The 22,556-nt window shown below is 56.4% G+C and overlaps 2 protein-coding genes across 6 annotated transcripts in view; one reads left to right on the top strand and one right to left on the bottom strand.

The window, feature by feature from the left end:
* Positions 1-218: 218 nt before the first annotated feature.
* TRMU (tRNA mitochondrial 2-thiouridylase) lies at positions 219-20,395 on the top strand. 5 transcript variants are annotated; one of them, XM_041754700.1, is made up of 11 exons: positions 219-371; positions 2,122-2,287; positions 5,376-5,482; positions 8,355-8,477; positions 11,566-11,738; positions 13,254-13,307; positions 13,392-13,458; positions 14,768-14,868; positions 16,140-16,284; positions 16,665-16,747; positions 17,149-20,395. In XM_041754700.1, the coding sequence occupies exons 1-11, from the start codon at positions 290-292 to the stop codon at positions 17,311-17,313; spliced, it is 1,266 nt and encodes a 421-aa protein (XP_041610634.1). In that variant the 5' UTR covers positions 219-289; the 3' UTR covers positions 17,314-20,395. The 5 variants fall into 5 exon arrangements, with proteins under 5 accessions (XP_041610634.1, XP_041610636.1, XP_041610632.1 ...); XM_041754702.1 differs by lacking the exon at positions 14,768-14,868 and having other exon boundaries at positions 17,149-17,325; XM_041754698.1 differs by having other exon boundaries at positions 16,665-17,287.
* Positions 20,308-22,556, bottom strand: part of CELSR1 (cadherin EGF LAG seven-pass G-type receptor 1) — a 134,153-nt gene continuing 131,904 nt past the window's right edge. The window contains exon 35 of the mRNA XM_041754704.1: positions 20,308-22,102. Within this exon, the coding sequence (XP_041610638.1) occupies positions 22,078-22,102 (25 nt within the window). The 3' untranslated portion in view covers positions 20,308-22,077. The remainder of the gene's footprint in view (positions 22,103-22,556) is intronic.

Below are 22,556 nucleotides of genomic sequence, written 5' to 3'. Positions count from 1 at the left end.
CGCGCCCACGCCCGCGGCCAGCGCGTCTGCAGGGAGCCCTGGAAGCGGACGCCGGCCCCGCCCCCGGCCGGCGCGCGCAGCCGCAGCAGCGAGCCCGAGCAGGGCTGCGCGCGCAGGACGCGTGGGCGGGGCCTCGGGAGCGGAAGCCCGGGCGGACGGGAGGGCCGCGCGCGAACGCACGTGTCCGGCCGGGCAGCGTCTGCGTCGTCGTCGCCGCGGCGGCGGGGGCGGGACTTCCGGCGCGGCGCGGAAGCGGCGGCTGAGGTTGCGGGAGGTTGGCGGCGAGCGGATGCAGGCGGCGCGGCACGTCGTGTGCGCCCTGTCCGGCGGGGTGGACAGCGCCGTGGCCGCGCTGCTGCTGAGGCGGAGAGGTGAGCGGCCCCTCCTCGGGGCCTGCGGCCGCGCCCGGCTCCCCGGGCCGTGCAGGGGGCGCCCCGGCCTTGGGGCTGCGACGACCTGCGGCCTGAGTGACGGCGGCGTCCGCGCGGACCCGGGGGCGGTCCTGGTCCTGCCGGGCCCCGCGGCGAGACGCGCCCGGAATGTCCGCGCGCTGCCTGCCCCCCGAGCCCGCGCGCCCGGGGTCGGGGCCGCGCTGCGTTCACCCCGAGCCCCGGCGCCCTGTCAGGGCTGAAGGCAGGCGCTAAACCACTGAGCCACCCAGGGATCCCGGATTTTACTCATTCATGAGGCAGAGAGAGAGAGGCAGGGGCACAGGCAGAGGGAGAAGCAGGCTCCATGCAGGGAGCCCGATGCGGGACTCGATCCCGGGTCCCCAGGATCACGCCCTGGGCTGAAGGCGGCGCCAAACCGCCGCGCCATCGGGGCTGCCCAGAAGAGTGGATTTCTAAAGCCACATGTGGGGTTCTCTCTCCTGCAAGCACTGGTTTAGCTCCCGTTCTGTGCAGGGCAGTGGGACAGAGGGTTTAACTCTGAACCTCTGGGCTTTGGAGTACTGACTTAAAACCTCTTAGTCCAATATCTTGGTTTTTGTTACATCGAGGCTACACATGAAGAAACATTAAAAAACATTTCTCCTGGAGATCCCTGGGTGGCTCAGCGGTTTGGCGCCTGCCTTTGGCCCAGGGCGCGATCCTGGGGTCCCCGGATGGAGTCCCACGTCGGGCTCCCAGCATGGAGCCTGCTTCTCCCTCTGCCTGTGTCTCTGCCTCTCTCTCTCTCTCTGTGTGTCTCTCTAACATGAATAAATAAATAAATAAAATCTTAAAAAAAAAAAAAAAAACATTTCTCCTGCAGGGTAGGCACCTGAGTAGTCCTCTAAGATGATGCAAAGTTAAGAGCTGGTCCTGCTGGTATTTGGTTGGCTACTTTGTTAGAAGAGGGAAAAGGTGCCTGTATGGCTCAATCTATCAGGGATCTGGTTTCAGCATAGGCCATGTTCCCGGGGTCCTGGGACTGAGCCCCACATCAGGCTCCCTGCTCAGCAGGGGGAGTCCGCTTCTCTCTCTCCCCTCGCTTGTGCGTGTACTCGCTCTTTCTCAAATAAGCAAACTCTTTTTTTAAAAAAGAGGAAAAAAATAGATCAAGAGATACATAGTATTGCTTTTGTAATAAAATAGTCCAGATTTTAATTGTCTTCTTGTGTGATGACTTAAGAGTCTATGTTGTACATGATGACTGGCAACAACTTTTGAAATTCGTTTACTTTTCCCATAACTGAATGGTGGTTTTTGTTTGCTCTGAAAAGTGTTGACTTCCTGGTCTTCTGTCAGCACTCCTTTGCAGAGCCTCTCCTGTGTGCTAGGCGTTGTGCAGACACGGGGCAGGGACACAAAGATGAAAACACGCCTTCTAGCTCACCTGGGGGACGCGGGCAAACAGTTGCCATCCAGCAGTGCACCACGATGACAGAGGTGTTTACAGAGCGCTGTGGGAGCTTAGGGAGGGAGCCTGTGGGCCCATCGGCCGGCCCCCGAGTCCAGTGGCTGGCACGGAGATGGGAGTCACTCCAAAGGCCACATAGCAATGCAGGCACTGCCGGGAGAACCCGCGGATGGTGATGCCGAGTGGGGCGTGTCCGGGAGCTCCTGGGAGCTCAGGAACTCCTGCCTTTTCATCCTGGGCTGATTATGGACTCTGATTGGTGCCTGCTGTCTCCCCCAGGCTACCAAGTGACAGGGGTATTCATGAAGAACTGGGACACGCTGGATGAACATGGAGTTTGCACTGCTGACAGAGACTGTGAAGATGCCTACAGGGTCTGCCAGATTCTAGACATCCCGTTCCATCAGGTGTCCTATGTGAAGGAGTACTGGAATGACGTGTTCAGGTGGGTCCCGTTCAGAGGCGCAGAAGGCTTCCTGGTAGCCTGTGCTGCCTTTCCAAGGGAGGGACTGCCATGGCGGCCAGGCAAGTGACATGCAGCCCAGGCTGTTGGCCGTGGTGCCAGAGACCGCGTATGGGAGGACCCAGAGTACCCGGCCTCTTATTTATTGTGCCACCTGCTTGAAGTCTCTTTAATGGTTTATGAGCAGCCTTGCATTGTTTCTGCTGCTAACTTAGGGTGGGAGAGCTAAGGCCAGGTCTTCCCTGACCACACAGCAGTAATGCCTGTGCAGGTCAGCAGGTAGGGGCTTCTGGGGAAAAGAATGAGGTGATCCACTCCCTGCACGCCTCAGGAAAACACGAAACGCAAAGACTTTAAAAACCTGACATAATACTAACGGTGACCTCTAAGTGCTTACTCTGTACTGGGCACAGTGCATTTGGGGACATAAAGGTGGATAAGCTATGGCTCCATTCTGTAGGGGTTTGCAGCCTGGCGGGGAGGAGCACGTTTCCTTCAAAAGAGGTAACTGGGGAGCGGCGTGTGGGAAGTACCAGTGACTTCATGAAAATGCTGCAGGTTCGGAGGAGGGAGAAATGTGTCATATGGAGCAGACTTCCTGACGGAAGGCTTCATGGAAGAGGTGAGGTTTGATCTGCTCTTGAGAATAACAGTGAAGTAGAGAGGGTTTCCGTTCATTCTGATGGAGGCTCTCGGGTCTCACTTGGAAGCCGTGCTGTGGGGCCTGGTGACTGATGAGAGTGAGTGTAGGAGGCAGGAGAGAGATAGTCAGGGAGAGCATCACCATCAAATCTGGGTGGGCGGGAAAAGCTGCTTTGGGGGTTCCTTTGAGTATTGCAAGGTTTAAGGTGATAGCAAGAAATCCAGGTGAATTTAAACCTCACCCTTGACTACGAGGTTTGGCAAGTATGCGAGTGAATGTGATCTTTTGGAGGTTGACTCACATTTAACTGAGCCCGGGTGGGCTTTGACCAGTCTGCCCTCTGCCCTAGTTTCATCCTGGTCGCCCGTGGGGAGAGTTGGGATTGTGCTCCGTGATCTCATCGTTCCGAACGCTCCCTGCTCTGATAACACTCTCTAGCTCAGAGATTTCTGAATTCTTCTGTTCAAGGCCCATTTGGCCTTCAGGGGTCGGAGTGCAGATGTTCTTCCGTCTTGCTGTCTCCCTGGTGGGGTGCAGGCAGGGTTTGTCCCCTCGCCGAGCAGGCTGTGCTCCGTGGTTTTTACTGATGCCACTGACCTGTCTTCCGTGAAGCGGTTTGGGAAATGGTTAACATGATTTTCATCAGCCAGTGGAAACGTTCAGCCTCTTTCATGTTCATTCAGCACTTCTTAGAAAATGTTCTGGTGGCTGTGAACACACAGCGAGAGTAAAGCCTGGATTCTCATGAACCTCTTGACAACTTTCTGACAGTTAAACAATTGAAATAAGGAGCCATACAAGTTTCCTCCCTTTCTGAGAGGATTGAGAAGTGGTAGGAACACAGTTTGGCATTGCCTGCTGGAGTTGAAGCTGCACATGTGGCCTATGACTCCGTGTACATTCACCCTCTCAGTCAGCGTCAGCATTGTTGTTTGTAACCATTGTAGAACAAAAAGCTTTAGGTTCAATGAAAAATGATCACAGATACTCAAAATACATCCTTTAACTTTTGCTTTTTAAAAGATTTTATTTTGGGATCCCTGGGTGGCTCAGTGGTTTAGCACCTGCCTTCGGTCCAGGGCATGATCCTGGGGTCCCGGGAGCAAGTCCCACATCAGGCTCCCTGTATGGAGCCTGCTTCTCCCTCTGCCTGTGTCTCTGCCCCTCTCTTTCTCTCTCTCTCTCTCTCTCTCTCATAAATAAATAAAATCTTTTTAAAAAATAAAATAAAATATTTTATTTTTAAGTGATCTGTACGCCCAATGCGAAGCTTAAACCCCTGACCCTAAGATTGAGAGTTGCATGCTCCTCCAACTGAGCCAGCTGGGCACCCCTCACCCGTTAATACTCACTTTAAACTCCTGGAACAGACACCATAATCCTCCTAAAGTGGATTCTGAGACCATGAACTTGCTGCCGAGCCATCCTCCTCCCATGTCTAGTCATTCAGCCTGTTAGAGCAGGGGTCCAGTACACTAGGATGCTTGGTGTCCTGGAAGCTGGTCCTCAGAGGTATGCAAGTCACATTGGAGAAGTATTTGCTGGCATTTATTTGCCCACTGCCTTGGGTCCCTAGGCCAGGAATGTGGAATGGCTAATACAGCCCCAAATTGCAGCTCTGGATCATTGTATTCCTGCTCTCACTCCAGCATGCTCTTCACCCACGACTTCCTCTGTTGATGAAGTCAGGGGAGGCTGGAGTTGAGTCAGTCCCATCCCCTCCCTACACATCCTGTGAGCCTTTGGGGAGACGGAATGGTTGCTGAGTCTGAGTGGCAGGTGAGCTTTATATCCAGGTCTGAACATTATTATAGATTTTGGCTTTACACAAATGCTTGATGAAAACACTGACAGAGGCTGTTTCTTGAAGCTCTCCTATTTTACAGAAAATTATAGCTTTGGTAAGACAAGTAGAAACTAAGTAATTTAACCAATATAGTTTTAAAGATTTTATTTTATTTTTTTTATTTTTTATTTTTTGTAAAGATTTTATTTATTTGATGGGGATCCCTGGGTGGCTCAGCGGTTTAGTGCCTGCCTTTGGCCCAGGGCGTGATTCTGGAGTCCCGGGATCGAGTCCCGCATCGGGCTCCCTGCATGGAGCCTGCTTCTCCCTCTGCCTGTGTCTCTGCCTCTCTCTCTCTCTCTCTCATGAATAAATAAATAAATAAAATATTTTTTTTTAAAAAAAGCGTGAGCTCACATGGGGTAGGGGGAGGGGCAGAGGGAGAGAGAGAATCCCAGCCAGACTGTGTTCTACTGCTGAGCCTGATGTGGGGTTCAATCCTACGAGTCTGAGATCATGACCTGATCTAGAATCAAGAGTTGGGCACTCAACTGACTGAGCCGCCCAGGTGCCCCTACAGATTTATTTTTTTGAGGAATGTTTCACACTTAGAAATGAAAATCTTTTTTTTTCTATTCCAGTGATTTTTTAAGTGAATATGAAAAAGGAAGGACTCCCAATCCTGACATAGTCTGCAACAAGCACATCAAATTCAGTTGTTTTTTTCATTATGCCGTGGATAATCTTGGTAAGTTGTTCTGCTATTTCCATTTAATCTTTTTAAAATCATAAGGTTTTCAGAGATAGCCAGGAGCCAAGTTCTCATAAATAGTTTCATCTTCAGAAAGAAAGGAAGTAGTGAAAACCATAATCTGTATTTCTTTGAGTAAGAAAGGACTTTCTGGCAATATGCAAATGACAGGGTCACAGGGAGGAGGGAGTGTGTCTTCATCATGGACCTCGCAGGTGTGGGGACTGTGTTGTAGGTTCAGAGCACCAAACGTCCTGAGGAAACGCAGGGGTCACAGGCAGAGAGCCGAATATTGGGGCCACTGGACCTTGCCTGCAGGTCCAGCTTTGCTCGAGCAGCTCCATTTCCGGCATAGTTATACTTAGCGGAGATTTCACGAGCCCTATTTAGAGCTCAGGAAAGTCAGCGTTTGTTTCTTGCTGGTAGTCCTCCTTTTGGCTAGTCCTCCTGAGACTTTTTATCGTGTTTCCAGGGTGGCTTTCTGCTCTGCCCTGAGAACAAGTCTGTGTCTGTGTCTTATTCTGGATTCTGGGCTTCTCTTTCCCTGGATTTGAAGCCACATTTTAGTGTTTTGTTTTGTTTTTTTAGATTTTATTTATTTGACAGAGCAGAGTGAGAGAGAGAGCATGAGTTGGGGGGCAGAGGGAGAGGGAGGGAGATGTAGACTCCCCACTGAGCAGGAAGCCCCGATGCGGGGCTGGATCCCAGGACCCCGGGGTCATGACCTAAACCACCCAGGCATCCCTTAGTGTTCTATTCGGAAAGCCCATTGCCCTGCTACCCGCAGACAACTGGCTTGCAGACTTTGTTCTGATGGTTCTCCTTCCTCTTCTTCATATGCCCATAGGGGCATCCTTGTTCCTTTGTGTGGCCACGTTGCTTGCTTGGGCTGCCTGTGGTGTCCACTGCTGCGCTGCCATAAAGCCTGCAAGCTGACTTCTGTGCCCTGTCGTCTCCAAAATTCTGGATTCTGGCCTTTCTGTTGCTTCTGTCCCGTGTGGCTCACCCTGCCTTGTCTGGCCACGTGCCCAGAGGTATTAATGTGACTGTCCATTGCCAGTGGTGCAGTAGTGTCCTGTCAGCACTGCCACCGTGTCCTAGGCAGGCCCACAGCAGGCTTGCAGACCCAGCACACAGGGCCCTGCAGGTAAAGAGGTGACAAGACCCTGCTTCACAGGCCACAGTGAAACCTGCGCAACAAAGGCTCCAGAAGTCTGGATGCATTTGAATGACTTAATAGCAGAACTGAACATGAGTAGAGGTGATTCTGAGTTTGCTGACTAGGTTCAATAATCCATCCTTATCTGAGATGAGGAGCGGGTCTGGGGCTTCAGCTGCCTACAGTCTGGCGTCCCCTGATGGTTGGGGGTGTCAGGAAACACAGGTGTCTGCCCTGGTGGGCCATGTCAGGGGGCTTGTGTTATCTCATTTATTCGGGAAGGGGGTGACAGGTTCATATGAGTAGTTGTTCTTGAAGGAAGTAGATTCAGTGAGGTCCCAAATGTGCTTTCTCAGGTAGTCCATATACAACAGTTAATTTTTCTTTTGTTTAAATCTATCACTAAGAATTTGCCTCAGGGCAGGGAATGCAGGATGGCAAACTGGAGAGCCCGGTCCTGTGCAGAGGTGGTTTCTGCTTGTTCTAGTTGTAGCTGATGGCTTCCACGTCAGACCAGTATTACTAGAACTTCCCTTTTTTTTTTTTTTTTTTTTTTACTTATTTTTTATTTTTTAAATGATTTTATTTATTTATTCGTAGAGACACAGAGAGAGAGAGAGAGAGAGAGAGACAGAGTCACAGGCAGAGGGATAAGCAGGCTCCATGCAGAGAGCCTGACGGACTCGATCCAGGGTCTCCAGGATCACTCCCTGGGCTGCAGACGGTGCTAAACCGCTGCGCCACCGGGGCTGCCCCTCTTTTTTCTTAATAGGTAAAATGTTTATTTACTTATTTTTTTAAGTAAGCTTCTGTGTCCAGCATGGGGCTTGAACTCATGACCCCTGAGATCAGGGCCTGCACCCTCCTCTGACTGACCTGGCCAGGCGCCCTCAACGGTTAATTCTCATTGCTTCTTTTGTCTTACTCTGAGCTGGTCTAGTCAGAGAGGCAGGGACTCAGTTTGCTGCCCCCTCCCTAAAAAAGTCTTTTGTGATACTGAATATCTGGAATGTTCACAAAAAAGATTATGAACTGATTGTGCCTTGGTAGGTTATTTCGCTTTTTTGTGTAATGTGGAGAGAAGAAATGGAATATGCTGCATGATCCTTTACTGCGGTGAAAATTAAAACTACCACAGAGTGAAAATAGGGAGACACGTCTGTCATTTCAATTCCCAGAATCAAAGGAATGGGCTTTTCCCTATTCTTAACCTTTTTCTGTACGTTAAATAAAATGGGATCATAGTATTACTTACTTTTTTCCCTACTTAACAATGTCATGAAAAATTTATCCTCATAAGTGATGCTGTTCTTAATGGCAATGGCATTTTAACTTCATATTCTCCTGGAGTTGAACGTTTTGGTGTTTTCAATTTTCCAAGTCTTTGTGTGCGTATCTGTGTTTCTAAGCTAGAGTCAAGGAGCGGATAGATACTAACTTTTGAAAGGTTGGTATAGTTGGAGTGAAACCTTGTAGCAAGGTTGTATCCATGTAAGTGGAGAGTTCAAGGCCACTTGTAGACCAGAGTGTCTGGGGCAGGGTGGTCTCTGCGCTCTGGCTCCCCTGTTTGAGTGGAAGGTGGACCATCGGTGGAGATAGTCCAGCTCAAGGCTTGGTGTCTGCACGTTCCTGAGACACCCGAGCCCGAGATGGCCATGGCCAGCAAATGCGAGTCTCAAGTTTGATCTTGTGTTTTTAAAAACTTCCCAGGAGCAGATGCTGTCGCCACAGGTCACTATGCCAGAACCTCACTGGAAGATGAGGAAGTCTTTCAGCAGAAGCACATTAGGAAGCCAGAAGGGCTTTTCAGAAATCGATTTGAAGTTAGAAATGGTAAGTGAACGTGCCTGGGTCAGACCTTAGTGCACAGAGGAACTTAACTTGGAAGCGTGGCAGTGGGTCATCATCCCAGCACACCTGTTGGGTCTTAATGTGTTCCAGACCAGCTTGCTGGTTTTGAAAAGCACAGTTACCAGGAGGGCCATCTCCCCGTGGAGCCTGGGGCCGGGCACCAGGGGTAGTGCTGGTTGGACGCCTGGCTGAGGCCTGGCTGGAACCTGCATCTGTGGTTTATTACCCAGGTCTTTTCACCCTGCGGGTGGCTTAAAGATTCCCATGATATTTGAGGAAGTACGTGTTGATTATTGGAGGACTCAGAGGCCCTGTCACTTACCATCAGGTTCTCGAGGGCTCAAGACTAAGTGCGCGTACTTCAGTGTGACCCAGGTGCTGGGACCTGCCTGACATTCAGGCCTGGTGGAAGATGTGTTTGCAGAGATTGTGTACACAAATCGGGTTTATTATCATTGGACGGAGCCAGGTTTCACCTTTCTAGAAGAATGCCCAGCTGTCATCAGGGATGCTGCTGGCTGGTCCTGGTGTACACTTGTGTGTAGAAAAGAGGAATTCGTGTCATTGCAAAGGGAGAGACAGAACAGGCTCAGAGCCACGCTTGAGCAAGAAGATTCGTTCGTTGTGGGATTGCTGAAGGGCTGGCATTTTCACAGTGTGGCCTGCTGCCTGCCTGCCTTGCAGCACCTGCCCTCTTTCCCCAAAGCCCAGGCACTTGGCCCCTCTGAGAGCAGAGCTGGGTTTGCTTGTCTAGCTGGCAGGTGAGGGGACCGAGGCAGGGAGCCATTGACTGGGGGGCCTTGGGCAGCAGAGCTGGATCTCCGCCCAGGTCCATCCAGCTCTACAGTTGTGCTCTTTCTGTGTGCCCGGCCCCGGGCCCATTCTGTCCTGCGTGGCACCGAGCTGGTAGGAAGGCCGCAGCGATCATGTGGTAGTCTGCTGTGTTGTGTGAGCCCTGAGGGGGCTGGCGGGTGCTTGGCTGCCCTGGTTTTGTCCTAATCCCTCCCCCATTCACAGCAGAGGGTGTGCAGATGACCTTCCCGACTTGAATGCAGACAGGGATAGCACTCCCTCCCTTGTTGGGAGGGTCTCCTTCTGCTGCCTGTAGCCACTGTGCCTGCTGCCAGGGCCTCCAATCCATACAAGAGAGAGGACAGGTTTCCTTGGCGCCCCCTCTCCGTTACTCCAGAGGCCACCTTTCACACCCCTAGGCACCACTCTCCCAGAATCGTCTCTGTTGGGAAGAACGCAAAGGCCTGCTGCTTGGGAACTCCACAGCACAATTCACCAAGTAAACATGGACTTAAGGGTCCTGAGTAGCCAAAGGAATTATTTCCATATTGAATAGACATTTTTTCTTATCTCCTAGAAAATGGTTTGCCTTCCAGACCTGTCTGGACCTTTATGTGAGGCCTTGGGCGCTCTGAAACTTCTCTGATTGCTTTGACGTGTGTTTTGTTGAGTAATTTTAATGTGGCGTTGTTGTAATAATACAAGCGTGTCTTTGTCCTCAGCGTGTTTTCTAGGCACACTGGAGCTTTTTATTTAATTCTTAGTTGCCCTGGAGACCTGGACTGGAGCCTCTTGGTCTGCGCCTGGGTCCGGGTCCTGGGGCAGAGTGCACACGGGGGCCGAGCACACGGGGCAGCAGAGAGCCCGGCCTGGGTTGGTCGGCCCCCAGAGCCAGCGCTCCTGGGCCCAGGCCTGGCGAGGATGAGGCCTCACTGCGCAAAGTGGGCACGATGCTGGCCTGACTGCAGATGGATTGCAAGGGTGCGTGAATGGAGTCCTTGGCACTGGCACATCCTCCTGTGTTTCTCTCTGTGTTTAGGATTGCTGGCCTCCTTTTTAAAAAATAGATTTGGAGTCTGTTTTAAATGACTGGGAACCGTGAGGAGAACCCAGCAGCTCCAGGTGTCCTGAGGCCTCCGTGCGCAGCCTGACCGGGCTTCCTTCTGAAACAAAAAGCAGCCCTGGGTAGACGAGTCTGCTTGCCTGGTGACTGGCTGGCTGGCTGGCTGGTTGTCATATTTTGACTGCTCGTGTTGCTCTGCACATAGCACGTTTTGGACCAGGACTTAGACCCCAGGTGCACCGTTCTCTTGAGCCTCCTCACTGATCTCAACCTTAGTGTCCTCGTCTGTAAAATGGGGATAATCGAACCGCCCATGGCTAAAGTGAGAATCACATTTGAGGTCCCAGGTGGAGAATGTGCCCTCCACAGAGCCTGTGTTCTCCCCGTGACCATGCCAGGCCGACAGGCACATGTGTAGTGCCCCAAGGGTGATATGCAGCGGCCTCTCCCAGCGTTGCATCTGGTCTTGAGAATTCGTGTAGCTTTCCCTGCTTTTCCTTTCGTGTAGCGTGAGTGTGTGAGTGAGCGTGAGCAGCCTGGTGCTTGCATCGTGGCAGTCCTGGCACAGGCCAGGCAGGTCCGATGTGGCCCAGCGGTGGTGCCGGGCCTCTGATGGTGTCACGGGCTCAAGGTCAGGGACACCTCTGCGCTGTGGCCTTAGCCAGAGGCGGTTCTGTATGGTGCAGGGCGTCGAGAGGTCGTGGAGGAGCTTCTGGCAAATGTCCACGTGCCTCTGAACAGAACCTGCTTGCTTGGGAAAGGAAACAGCTCAGAGGTGCTGAGGCTGGAGCTGGGCCTGGGGCGGTGGGGGGGTGTGGGGAGCAGCACGGCTGACCCCCCTCCGTCCCCTTCCTGGGGTTCTCTGGGGGTCCTCTCGTCCTGCTTTCTCCCGCCCGGCTGTGTGTGTCTCAGGCCTGTGTCACATCACCTCTACGCGCAGGGCTGTGCACTGTTTGATCGGTGAGATACCGTAACCCGAGTGGGAACTGGAATAAATTTCCCTATCACGTAAAATTATTCTTAATGGCCGATCAATTCAGGGTGGGACCTTTTCTCCCCTCAAGCATGGGTGTTGTTTGTTTTCCTGGCGGTCTGCTTTTAAGTATTGATTTCTGCTTCTGACAGACCGGGGGTAATCTAATGGAAAGACGTGATTCAGAGCCAAGTGCCGTTATGTTTATTCCCGCAACATCTTCTGTTCTTTACTCTTGGCAGCGGTAAAACTTCTTCAAGCAGCTGACAGCTTTAAAGACCAGACCTTCTTTCTCAGCCAGGTTTCCCAAGATGCTCTGCGGAGAACCCTCTTCCCTCTGGGGGGGCTAACGAAAGATTTTGTCAAGAAAATAGCTGCTGAGAATAGACTCCATCACGTGCTTCAGAAGAAGGAGGTAGGACCAAAGTGAGGTACACTTGCCGCGCCGTGGCCACGGTCTGTGGAGACGCGGTGCCCTGGCCGGGTGCTTCCTCCCCAGGATGCAACATCAGGTCACACCCCGGGGCACATGCTCTGTAGGAGGTGCACTCGACTTCTCCCTTCCGTCTCCCTGGCCCCACTCTGGGTGGGCAGCTTTCACAGCAGCCTGGCTGGCTCATTGGAGTGCTCTTGGCCCAGCCTGCCAGGGGAAGGCAGGGCATTGGGGACCGGGCCCCAAGATGCCCTGATCTCGGGCTCTGTCACTACCCTCACGCAGATCTGCCATTTTCACGCACTCATCTAGCCTCTCCTCTTCGAGGGCCTTCCTGTACTGGGGGCTGTGCTGGCCCCTGAGGATAGGGTGAGGAGCACATGGTTCCCTTGGTCCTGCCTTAATGGAGCTCACAGGAAAGGGAGACAGACATGAAACATGTCATGGGGAAATTAGAACATGTGTAGGAGATGCCAGTGAACTCTAACTAGATCAGCCTAGACCCTAAGACAGGCTCCGAGGAATTAACATTTAATTCAACCTGAGACCTCGGGATGATAAGATTTAGTGTCACCAAGAGGATTGTGGGGAGATAGTTCTGATAGTGGGAAGAGCGTGTGCAAAGGCCCAGAGGCAAGGAGAGCCTGGGCATTGGAACGACAGTGAAGCCAGTGTGGCAGACGTCTAGTGCTAGGAGATGGTCCTGGTGTGCTCGGTCTGGTCGGGCCACCTCGGGTTGGGTCACCATTAGCTGAGGCTGCTGCTTTGTTTTTTGTCTTCCTGGGAATGAGCACGTGCTTTTCATTTTTTGTCTTCCTGGGAATGAGCACGTGCTTTTCATCAGCAAGTCATTGTCCCCAAGGAAGATCTCCTTCCATGCATCCGTTTACCCGTCATCTCTGTTCCTCTGTTTACCTGTTCAGTTTCTGGGTATGGCTCTGTGGTGGGAGGTGAGGGAGCCACGTCTCAGACACAAGCAGAGAGCAGGTGAGAGAGCCATGTGACAGGAGCACACGTTCCTGCTTGTCTTCTGGGCTAGAGGAGATCACCTGGAGGGAGCCCTCTCTTTCCTCGGACCTTCCTGTGGATGCTTTGGCTTCTGGCCCGACTGGCCCCCGTCTCCTCCGTGGCTCACGAACAGTGGTCTGAAGGGCTTGCACAGCTGCAGCTCGCTCTCCTGGGCTGGCTGGGCTGACGGTCTTCAGTGCAGGGACCACACCCAGCCGAGGTGGCCATGCTGTCACCCTGCTAGCTCACTCACCAGGTCCAGGCTTGGGGGCCTTAAGTAGCCCCTGGGAGTTTGAGATGTTCTGAAACCCCTCGAGGTCCGTTTGTGGGCATGGCTGATGTCTGTGGGTGCTGGCTGAGGAAAGCCAGGCCTGCATCCCAGGAGGCTCGGGGCAGGTGGCGAGGCCCGGGGAGGTCTGGGTGCTAGTTTTCATGCAGGAACTACCTGCCTCTTTCTTCACCTCACAGTCGATTTTCCTTTTGTTTCAGAGCATGGGCATCTGTTTTGTTGGTAAAAGAAATTTTGAAAATTTCATTCTTCAGGTAAGTATTCTTTGATGCAAAAGAATGGAGCCACGTTTCTGCTCTGGACCTGGATCGCTTAGTAAGGACATGCTTGTCTTTTAGTATCTACAGCCTCGACCTGGTAAATTTATTTCTATTGAAGACAATAAAGTTCTGGGAACACACAAAGGTGAGACACAACCTCAGGATATTTCTCGTTATAAACTCCCTGAGTCGTGGGGCAAGTGTCAGCTCTGAACCTGCCCGTGTGCTGGGGCACAGGGGCACGAGGGAACGTGGGGGCGGCTGGCTGCGAGTGTTATGTGTGGTCTCTGTGAAGCATTGCAGCTAATAAAGAGGGATGCCTTCCACTTCAGAAAGACGCTACCTAGTGATGTGTTGTGTCCCTGTAAATAGAATTATCTTCTGTGTAAAAAGAAAATATTAGAACAGAAAAGTCCACCCTGATGAGAGAAGCTCGTTTGATTGAATTCAGAGTGTGAACTTCCAGCTCTAGGACAAAGAAACGGATCAGAGGGTTTCCCTATAAGGCAGGGGTGTTGCCCTTGCACAGACAATTTTGGGAGCACTGTGAGTTTGCACTGGGTTGGTGTACGGATAGACAAGTCAAGCTCCGGCGTTCACAGCCTGACGGGAGGGCGGCAGGTGTTGGGATCCTGGTGGTGGGTCTGTGCCCTCGGGGCATCCTCAGGGACTGGGGACCAGGTAGGGCTTGACCCAGATTGTGTCTGGCCTGCTGGAGGGACAGGGGCTGGTGCTCACACACAGACAGGGCCACAAGTGGTTCTTTGGAATCCCCCACCTGGTTTGGGCAGATGGCTCCTCTGTCCTGTTGAGGGAGCTGGGCCGGGATGTCACGGGCTCCTGGGGAGCGAAGCGGAGAAGCCATGTGTTCCTGAGACAGAGGAGGTGACAGCCTTGCTGGGGACAGGCCTGCCGGCTGCTCCCAGCACCTCTGGCAGTCTGGCTCAGGGCACTGTGATCCCTCAGGTTGTTCCTGTCTGTACTAATGCCATTAGGGAGGGCAGGACTTAGCCATCTGGCCTTGTCATATTTGTTGCAGGGATGGGGATGTGCAGAGAAGCGGGGGCAGCCCAATGCCACGGCCCCAGTGTGGTTCATATGTTGGAGGGGCCAGTAGTGGACACTCAGCAGGCAGGGGCTCATGGGTTCGAGCCATGCCCAGTCCACGTTCTAAAGGAACTGTGCTGCTCCTGGTTTAGGTGGTCTGGCAGCTGGAATTGCTCCTTTCGGGGTGCAGGGGACAGCCTCACCTGGCCTGAACAAGGGATGGGACGAGCTCATTGGCTTGGCCAGGACTAATGCTCACGGCAGGAGAACACAGCCCCTCCTGGCTACCTCTCAGTGGTTGGCAGAGCCTCCCAACTGCTGCCCCTCATCCTCTCCTCCCCGTTAAGAGGGGTGTGGTGTTTGAGATGGAGCTGGTGCCAACCCACTGAGACACTGTATTCCCGTAGGTTGGTTCCTGTATACTTTGGGCCAGAGAGCCAAGATAGGTGGTCTCCGCGAGCCCTGGTATGTGGTGGAGAAGGACGGCACCAAGGGCGACGTGTTTGTGGTGAGTTGGGCTCGCCTTTTAGGCAGGTGACGGAGGTCTGTTTTTGGCAGAACCAGCAGTGTTTGTGAGACCAGGCAGGGCTGGTGAAGTCCTACAGAGCAGCAGTGATTGATGGACCATCCCTGCCTTTCCTCTGCGTCCTCCTGGGATTGGCCCAAGGTACCAGAAGGATTTTGTTGAAGGTACTTATCAGGGTCTTACTGTATGTTGGCCACACTAGTAATCGTGATGTTAATTGCTGGGAATACGGATTATTTTTCTGACTTTACAAAAGAGGCTGAAGGCCCTGTGGTGCTTAGGACGGGGCTTGCACATCATTGGCTCCTGCAAGTCATTGCTGAACAGTTGGAAGTGGCCGAGCCAGGGCCAAACTGGTTTGTGTGCCCCCGTGAGGCCCTGAACCACTGTGACCTAGGACACCATCCCTGGGCTCTAGAGCAGGGCTTTGCCAAGGCGGGGGAGTTTGCCCTGTACCCCGGGACACTTGGTGGTGTCCCTACAGTATCTGATGGGTGGAGGCCAGGGGTGCTGCTGACATCCCACAGGAGAGGAGAGCCCCTACTCCCTGACAGAATGATGTGGTCTCAGACCCGTCATACCAAGGTTGAGAGGCCCTGCCTTAAGAGAGCTGGGTGCCATCCCGTGCTCTGTCACAAAGCTGAAGGACCTTGTCTTAGACATAGGCAGTGAGGCCAGCAGACCCGGCCTGCTGATTCTGGGGCATGTCCTTCCGAGAAGAGCTGTAGGCATAACGGGTTGTGCTCATGCATGAATTAAAGTGATTTTAGTGTAAAATTTCAGTGGTCTCTTTTGCTCTGAGAAGACCAATATGTCATCAACTGACGTTTGTCCGCATGTGGGTATCCCTGGCTGGGGCCTGGGGACAGGAGCCTCAGAGGCAAATGGCCTCAGCACAGCCCCCTGGGAGCCGGCCCTGTCCCTTCCTCCCCAGCCACTCGGTGTTTGATGGGCTTCCTGCGGTGACCTTTCTGAGACAGGCCAGCTGCATGGTGGGCCCATGCCCGGCAGGTGGGGAGACTTGAGCCTGGAGCTCGTGGGCAGAGTGCTGACTGTGACGAGACACTTTCCCTCCTGTGCAGAGTGGGGACCAGAACGCTGGGGGATGGGCTGTCGCATTTCTGTGGCAGACACTGCAGTCAGCAGTGAGCATGCTGTTAGGGTTGCTACCAACGAAGCACGGTGGGCGGCTCGGGGTGGGGGCCCTTCTGCCACGGGCTTCGGGGTCCTGACCCGCGCGATCTGCTCCACAGGCCCCCCGGACAGACCACCCGGCTCTCTACAGGGACCTGCTCCGGACCAACCGTGTGCACTGGATCGCGGAGGAGCCCCCTGCCGCCCTGGTCCGGGACAAAATGATGGAGTGCCACTTCCGGTTCCGCCACCAGATGGCGCTAGGTGACTGAGTGGGAGGGTCCCTTCAGAGGAGCCCCAGTGTAGGAACATCATTGGACTTGGGGCGGAATGTCCCCCTGGCTCGGATTGCATAACATATTCAGAACCCCCTCTTCACCTGCCTTCCCAAGGAGCCTGCGCTGGGTGGCTCTGAGGCCCAGAGTGGCCTCCCTGGTCAGCTCCAGAGGTGCAGGTGTGGCAGGCAGGGCAGCAGGTGGCGCTGAGCCCCGCATGGCTCCTGCCCCTAGCTTCCCGGAGAAGCTCTTGCCCCCGCTGCCTGGTGCTCCCCCTACCCCCGGGGGCTGGGCGTGTGAGACCTGGGACTGGCCATGCATGGAAAGGCCAGTGCCCCCTCCAAGGACCCCCCCCCCTCTTCTACCCAGTGCCCTGTGTGCTGACCCTCAATCAAGACGGCACGGTGTGGGTGACAGCTGTGAAGGCTGTGCGGGCCCTGGCCCTGGGACAGGTGAGTGGGGCAAGCCTGGCCTCGTGTACAAGATGGGCTTCGGCACCTGCTCGGCTGTCCCTCGTCAGTGCCCGTGTGGCTGAGAGGGCTCTGGCCGGTGGGTTTCATGCCCGGGAGGGATGGCTGCCCTTCTCCCCACTGGAGCACCCGGTTTGCGGGGTGGGGGGCTGAGGGGTGGAGTGGGTGGGAGCCGAGCCAGCTCTGTGCCCAGCCTGCCCCTCCCAGCCGCACCAGTGATGCCTGGTCCTGCTTGGCTACTGGGAGGGCCTGGCTGCCCCGTCTTGGCCTGCCCTCCGCCGCCCCCCACCTCCCTCCAGCCCAGCAGCTACGAACCCGCATCCTGGCTGCTGGTGGGCCTGGCTGGGCCCCGCTGCTGTGACCTGGGCCTCTTTCCTTTTTAGTTTGCCGTCTTTTACAAAGGGGATGAGTGTCTGGGCAGTGGGAAGATCCTTCGCTTGGGGCCGTCTGCCTACGTACTCCAGAAGGGCAAGAGCAAGTCCAGAGTGGCCACCGAGGGCCCCAGCAACAGCCCAGGCAGCGGCCCAGGGCTGGGCCCTGCACTCTGATGGAGGCTGAGCTGCTGCTGAGCACCCGGGGGTCAGACGCGGAGTTGTGGAGCCTGGGCTGGAGGAGTTGGGGGGAGCTGGGCTGGCTCTTGCCGCCCCAGTTCTATACGGGCTGGCCAAGGTTCCAGAAAGCCTCCAGAGCCAGGGAGAGCCCTAGAGAGGCCAACCCTGTCTTCTCCAAGTTGGTGCTCTGGCCAGAAGGACTTACTGGCTAGGGTTGGGCCCTAAGTGCCCCATTTATAGTGTTGCTCTTTCATGCCTCAGGGAAGGTTTCCCCCCTGCATGCACGCAGGGGGCCTGCAGAGGAGGCCTCGGGGACAGCATCCAATAAAACCGTTGTCTGGGACAGAGTCTGACGGGGGTCTCCTGAGGGACGGAAGCCTCAGGCGCCAACGGGCAGGGACACAGCCCCCCTTTCTCGCAGTGCCTCACCTGTGGCAGTCGGCGAGTGATGGTGGGACACTGCAGGTGCGCAATGGGGCACAGCCTCGGGGCCTCCTGCAGGCGGCTGCGCAGAGGCCACCCCTTCCCCGCACAGTGCCCGGTGTCCTGGCTGCGGTCACATGGGAAACAGGAGGACTGAGGGGCTTCATCCCAGTGAGGAGGGGGCTGGTGGCCGGAGTGGGTGCCTCTGTCCCCTCCAGTGGGGCAGCTTACACACAGCCTCTCACGGCGGTGCAGACTGGAAGCACGAGGTCGGGGCGCTGGCGTGGTGGGCCAGACCCCCCCGTGGTTCGCAGACGGCCAGGAGGACGAAGGGTCTTAGGGGGCCTCTTCCAAGAACACAGTGCTGTTGGCCAGGGCTCCACCCTCCCGACCTCAGTGCCTCCCAGAGGCCACCTCTCTTCACACCATCACCCTGGAAATTTAGGGGTTCCCCATGTGACCGTTGGGGGACATGCTCAGACCACAGCCTGGGTGTGTGTGCTTGTGTATATTTTGTGCTGAGGGCACAGGTCAGGCCAGGAGCCGCTTGGAGAATGAAGTTCGAGCCAGCTGTGCTGCATGGGCGGCACCCTTTGGTCTGTTTCAGGGTATTTTGCTCTCCGTGGAGTCCCGGCGTGACCATCCCTGGGTGTATGTGGCCACAGGGCTCTGCTGGGCAGCAGCCTGGCCTGGGGGGGGGGGGGGGCGCGGTATGCAAAGTCCCGGGCTTTGCTTCTCCCTTGTCCTCAGTGCAGGCAGGCTGTGGGAGGGGTTGTCACCTGGGTCAGGCAGGAAATTGGCCTTTCCAGGGGAGGCAGTCCTTGTGCTCCACTGCCTCCAGCTCCCTGGGGGCGGGCTGTGGTTGGCAGCCCCTCCAGGCTTTCTAGTACTTTGCCCCGAGGGCCCAGCCACCTGCTCTGGGTGCTGGGACAGAGCTTGGGCTCCCATCTCTCACTAGCCTCTCACCCAGCACATTCTTAGTGCTTCAGGGCCTCTGGGGGCTGGAAGTGTGGTTCTCTGTCACCTGGGGGTAGAATGTTCTAGACCAGAGTTAGCAACAGGGTTGCTAGAGGAGCACCTGGCAAGGTTGTCTCATGGGCCCCACCTTCAGGGCCTCCGGTGGTGACAGGACTGGCCCTGGGTCTGGGTGCCAGTGACCTAAGCCCCCCACCCCCCCCAAAGGCAGGTCACAGGCCCCAGAGGGCTACAGTAGAGGTAGGGCTTCCCTGTGACCAGGAGGGAGGCTTGGAGGTTTGGGGCAGAAAATCCCTCTTGGGGACAGGCGGGTGGGAGGGAAGGGGAGACCAGGTGGGCTGTGGGGTTGGATACGGCCGCAGGGACAAGGGCTAGGTGTGGGAAGTCAGACTGGGGGGCGGGAGGGCTGGCTGATCAAGGCCTCTGTCCAAGGGGGTCCTGCTGTCAGGACGTGGTGCGCTTTGGAGCAGCCAGGAAGGGAGGCCGGCCTCGACCCGGTACCACAGCCCTGTGGCCTGGGCCAGGCCTCGCCGCTGGCTTAGTGGGGCCTGGGCGGGGGTAGACAGGCTCTCCCAGTGATGATCAGGTATGGGGGCCGCGCCCAGAGCAAAGCATCTGCCATCTACGCCATTCTAACAAGGGAGCGGTGCCAGCCCCGGAGCTGCAGCCCCTCCCTGTGGCCTGCTCCCCAGGCCAGCGCCCCGGGTCTCCCCCCCCAGCAGGAGGCTTCCGGGGCTAGAAGGGGTGGGGAGGGGCCAGCACATCCCAAGTCACATCTGGGGCCCCCGGGCCGTGATCTAGACACAGGAGGCGGCCCTGGGGGCACTCTGCCTGGGGGGCCAGCTGCCAGCGGAGGCAGAGCCTGAGCCACCCCCCCCCTGTCCCCCCAGGGCATAGAGAGCCTCCCCAGCCTCAGCCTCGGTGCCCACTCCCTGACTGGTGGCTGGGCCCCTTGCCCGGGAGGGAGCCGGGTGTCAGCCATGAGCCCTGCTGGGGAGGCCCCACAGCGCCCAGTCCACTCCGCACAGGGCCGACCTTGAGAACCAGCTGGAACCGCAGGGAGGAAGGGCAGCCAGCCCAGTGCCACCCACGGCCCCTGGGGAGAGCTGGGGGGCAGGGCATGAACCCCTCACCACCCTCCCTCCACATGCCCCCGGGGCCACTGGCCTGGAAGGTCACGTCGTCGTACACTGCACCAGACTCAGCAGCAGCCGTCTGGTCTCTCCATGGCCCTGTCCAGGCTGTACCCCCAGGTGGCCTTCAGGACACCCCAGGGAGGTCCGAGGGGCTGGGGCTGAGGAGTGGGACACGTGTCCCCCTGCCATTTCCCAGAGGGGCACCCAGCTGCCAGGCCGCACCCCTCCCCGACGTCCCCTGATTGTGAGGGAAGGGCCTGCCGTGAGAGCGAGAGCCAGATCTTGGGAAACCCCAGACAGGGCCTGCCCATCCCGACCGTGACTGCGTCAGGAGAACGGATAGAAAGTTCCAGTACAGCTCCTTCCCTGGGCCTGTCCTCCGCCTGCTGTCTACAGCCCCTGTGCCGCTGGCTCCAGGAGGCAGGCGCGGAGAGGGAAGCAGCACAGCAGAAGCCGATTGAGAAATCTTAATTTATTGCAGACTCTTCTCTCGTGTTGTAATTCCAGTGTTCCGAACATTAATAAATAGACATTTGTTAAAAAAATCTCCAGTGTCTCATCTTTCATAAAGTCTTAAGTCACAAAAATATGTTTACACTTTTTCCTGTCTCAATAAAACTGACATGTTTTTTGGTAACAATTCTGATCAGATTGAGAGCCGCACCCCAAGGGGCAGGACCGAGCCGCGGGGGGCGCCGGGACCCCTTAGGAAAGGTCTGCTCAGGGTACAGGTGCTGGAAGAGGCTCCCCCGCCATCAGGAGCCGCTCGTGGCTAAGGCACATTCACAGCTCATTCCAGTGTGTGGACCCCGGGGGTCGCTTCACCCACGCTCGCACGGCCTCCGAGCCCCGGGGGGAAATCACCGCATCTTACTCCACCTCCATCCTGTTCTGTGGTTTCCCGTGTTTGGAAGCAGCTGCGCTAAAGATTTACTTGGGCTCTGATCTGAGTAACAAAGGCGACGCTGGCAGGAGCCGCGCCGCATCCTGGGCCCTGTCCCGCAGCCCCGGCCACCGTGCCAGCCGCCTGCAGTGGGACGGGCGCAGCCGCCACTCGCTGGAGCTTCCAAAGCCCGCCTGGGAACCACTGGGAAGCGTGGCGGGGCCTTTGTCGCTTTGCACAATTGGCCATTTGAAGCAAAATGAAGTAATTGGCCGGGCCCGGGGGTGAGGCCCCCCAGCCCCCACCCGAGTCTGAAAGGGCTGGAAAATTGGCAGGAAGGGATGTGACACGCCAAAGACTCACACCTCCTGAATCGGGGCCCGTGAGCGCGGCCGAATCCCACCGGGAACAGGAGCTGGGGCACCTAACATGTCCTCACCTGCGGGACCATGCGGACTGGGAAGGGGGCCAGGCGGTCCCGCGGCGGAGAGCAGGAATGGGGGGGGGGGGCACCTGCAGCCCCCACCGGCCTCACTCCTCCGGTCCAGCCCCAGGCTGCCTGTCTCGGATCCAGCAGGTGGAGGCGGCCTGGCACTCAGGGCGTGCGTCTCAGAAACCGGGCTGCGAACTCAGGCGGCAGCGCGGCGGGAGCCTCTCTTCCGGGACGACCTCGCCCCCGCGCATGCCCCACTGATCTGCTGGGACCCCAGTTGCCTCAGTGCACGCCACATTCAAGTACAACGGTGCGATCGTCCTCGTATAAAAAAAAGCACGAGCCCACCCCATGATCTCGTGGTATCGACAGCACGAACGCAAACCTACCCGGCTTCCCCTCCCCGCATCCCACACGAGGACACCGAGAAGCAGCTACACCTTTTCAACAAGAAAAGGGATTTGCTTTAAGACAAGAGATGTCTCCGCAAAGGGCCACGCGGGCCACCGACCGGGGCCTGTGCTACGGGGAGGCGCCCGCATGGCCGCGGGACCTCTGTCTGCAGCCTCTGCCTGGCACCCCCGAACCCCAGCAAGCTGGGCCTGGTGGTTTCGGGCCCAGCCAGCGCGCAGCCTTGGCTCTGTCTGCGGTCGGGATCGCGCTGAGCCGGCCCGGGAGTCCACGCTTCCTCGTGCCTATGGCCTTTGGCACTTGTCGTGGGTCAGCTGCGCCCCGAGCCCCCGGGGGCAGCCCAGGGCTTTGTGTCTGGACCGTGAGTCACACCAGTCACGGGGCTGCCACCACAGGAACCCCCACCACCGGCCCCTTGGGCTCCAAGGTCCAGGGGTGCATCGATGCAGCACAGAGGCCTGCCTGGCGGCGATGGGCTTGTCTCACGGTTTCCTGATGGTTCAGATTGAAGTCTCATTACTGCCTCTGTGCGTGGGAAGAAGCCGTCAGGCAGGCAGAGGTCAGCAAGGACGCCCCCTGTGACGCGTGAAGCCAGCAGCTGGGCCGGGTTGGCGGTCACGCAACGCAGACCCCCCCACACTCAGGGGGCTCAGAGGGGGGCAGCTCACGTGTGGGCACAGCTATGCCAGGCAGGACGGGGCAGCCCTGGCCACCAGGACACCCAGGGCTGGGCCCACCCAGGCACCCGCACAGCCAGCCCTGCCGAGCACTGGGCATCAGGGTTAGCGACCCCACTCAGCTTTAAGAACCTTCTGGAAGACCTGGCTCCGACCCTCTGCTCCCCCCTGACTAGTCCATAGGACAGAGGAGCTGCGGGCAGAGGCCCACAGACTGCCCGGAGCCAAGACCACACCCTGGTCCTGGGCGAGAGGGCCCAGAGCCTTGATGCCCTCGACCATGACACGGGGCAGTCGCCACC

Source organism: Vulpes lagopus, chromosome 5 (genome assembly GCF_018345385.1).
Source record: "Vulpes lagopus strain Blue_001 chromosome 5, ASM1834538v1, whole genome shotgun sequence".
NCBI classification, from domain to species: Eukaryota; Metazoa; Chordata; class Mammalia; order Carnivora; family Canidae; genus Vulpes; species Vulpes lagopus.
This window is presented reverse-complemented; position numbering and strand designations above follow the sequence as displayed.

Excerpts from the sequence above, each read along its gene's own strand:
- TRMU (XM_041754698.1), top strand. The coding sequence starts at position 290 with ATGCAGGCGGCGCGGCACGTCGTGTGCGCCCTGTCCGGCGGGGTGGAC. Across the intron at positions 8,478-11,565 it reads TCGATTTGAAGTTAGAAATG|CGGTAAAACTTCTTCAAGCA; the intron begins GTAAGTGAACGT and ends TACTCTTGGCAG. Across the intron at positions 13,459-14,767 it reads AGTTCTGGGAACACACAAAG|GTTGGTTCCTGTATACTTTG; the intron begins GTGAGACACAAC and ends GTATTCCCGTAG.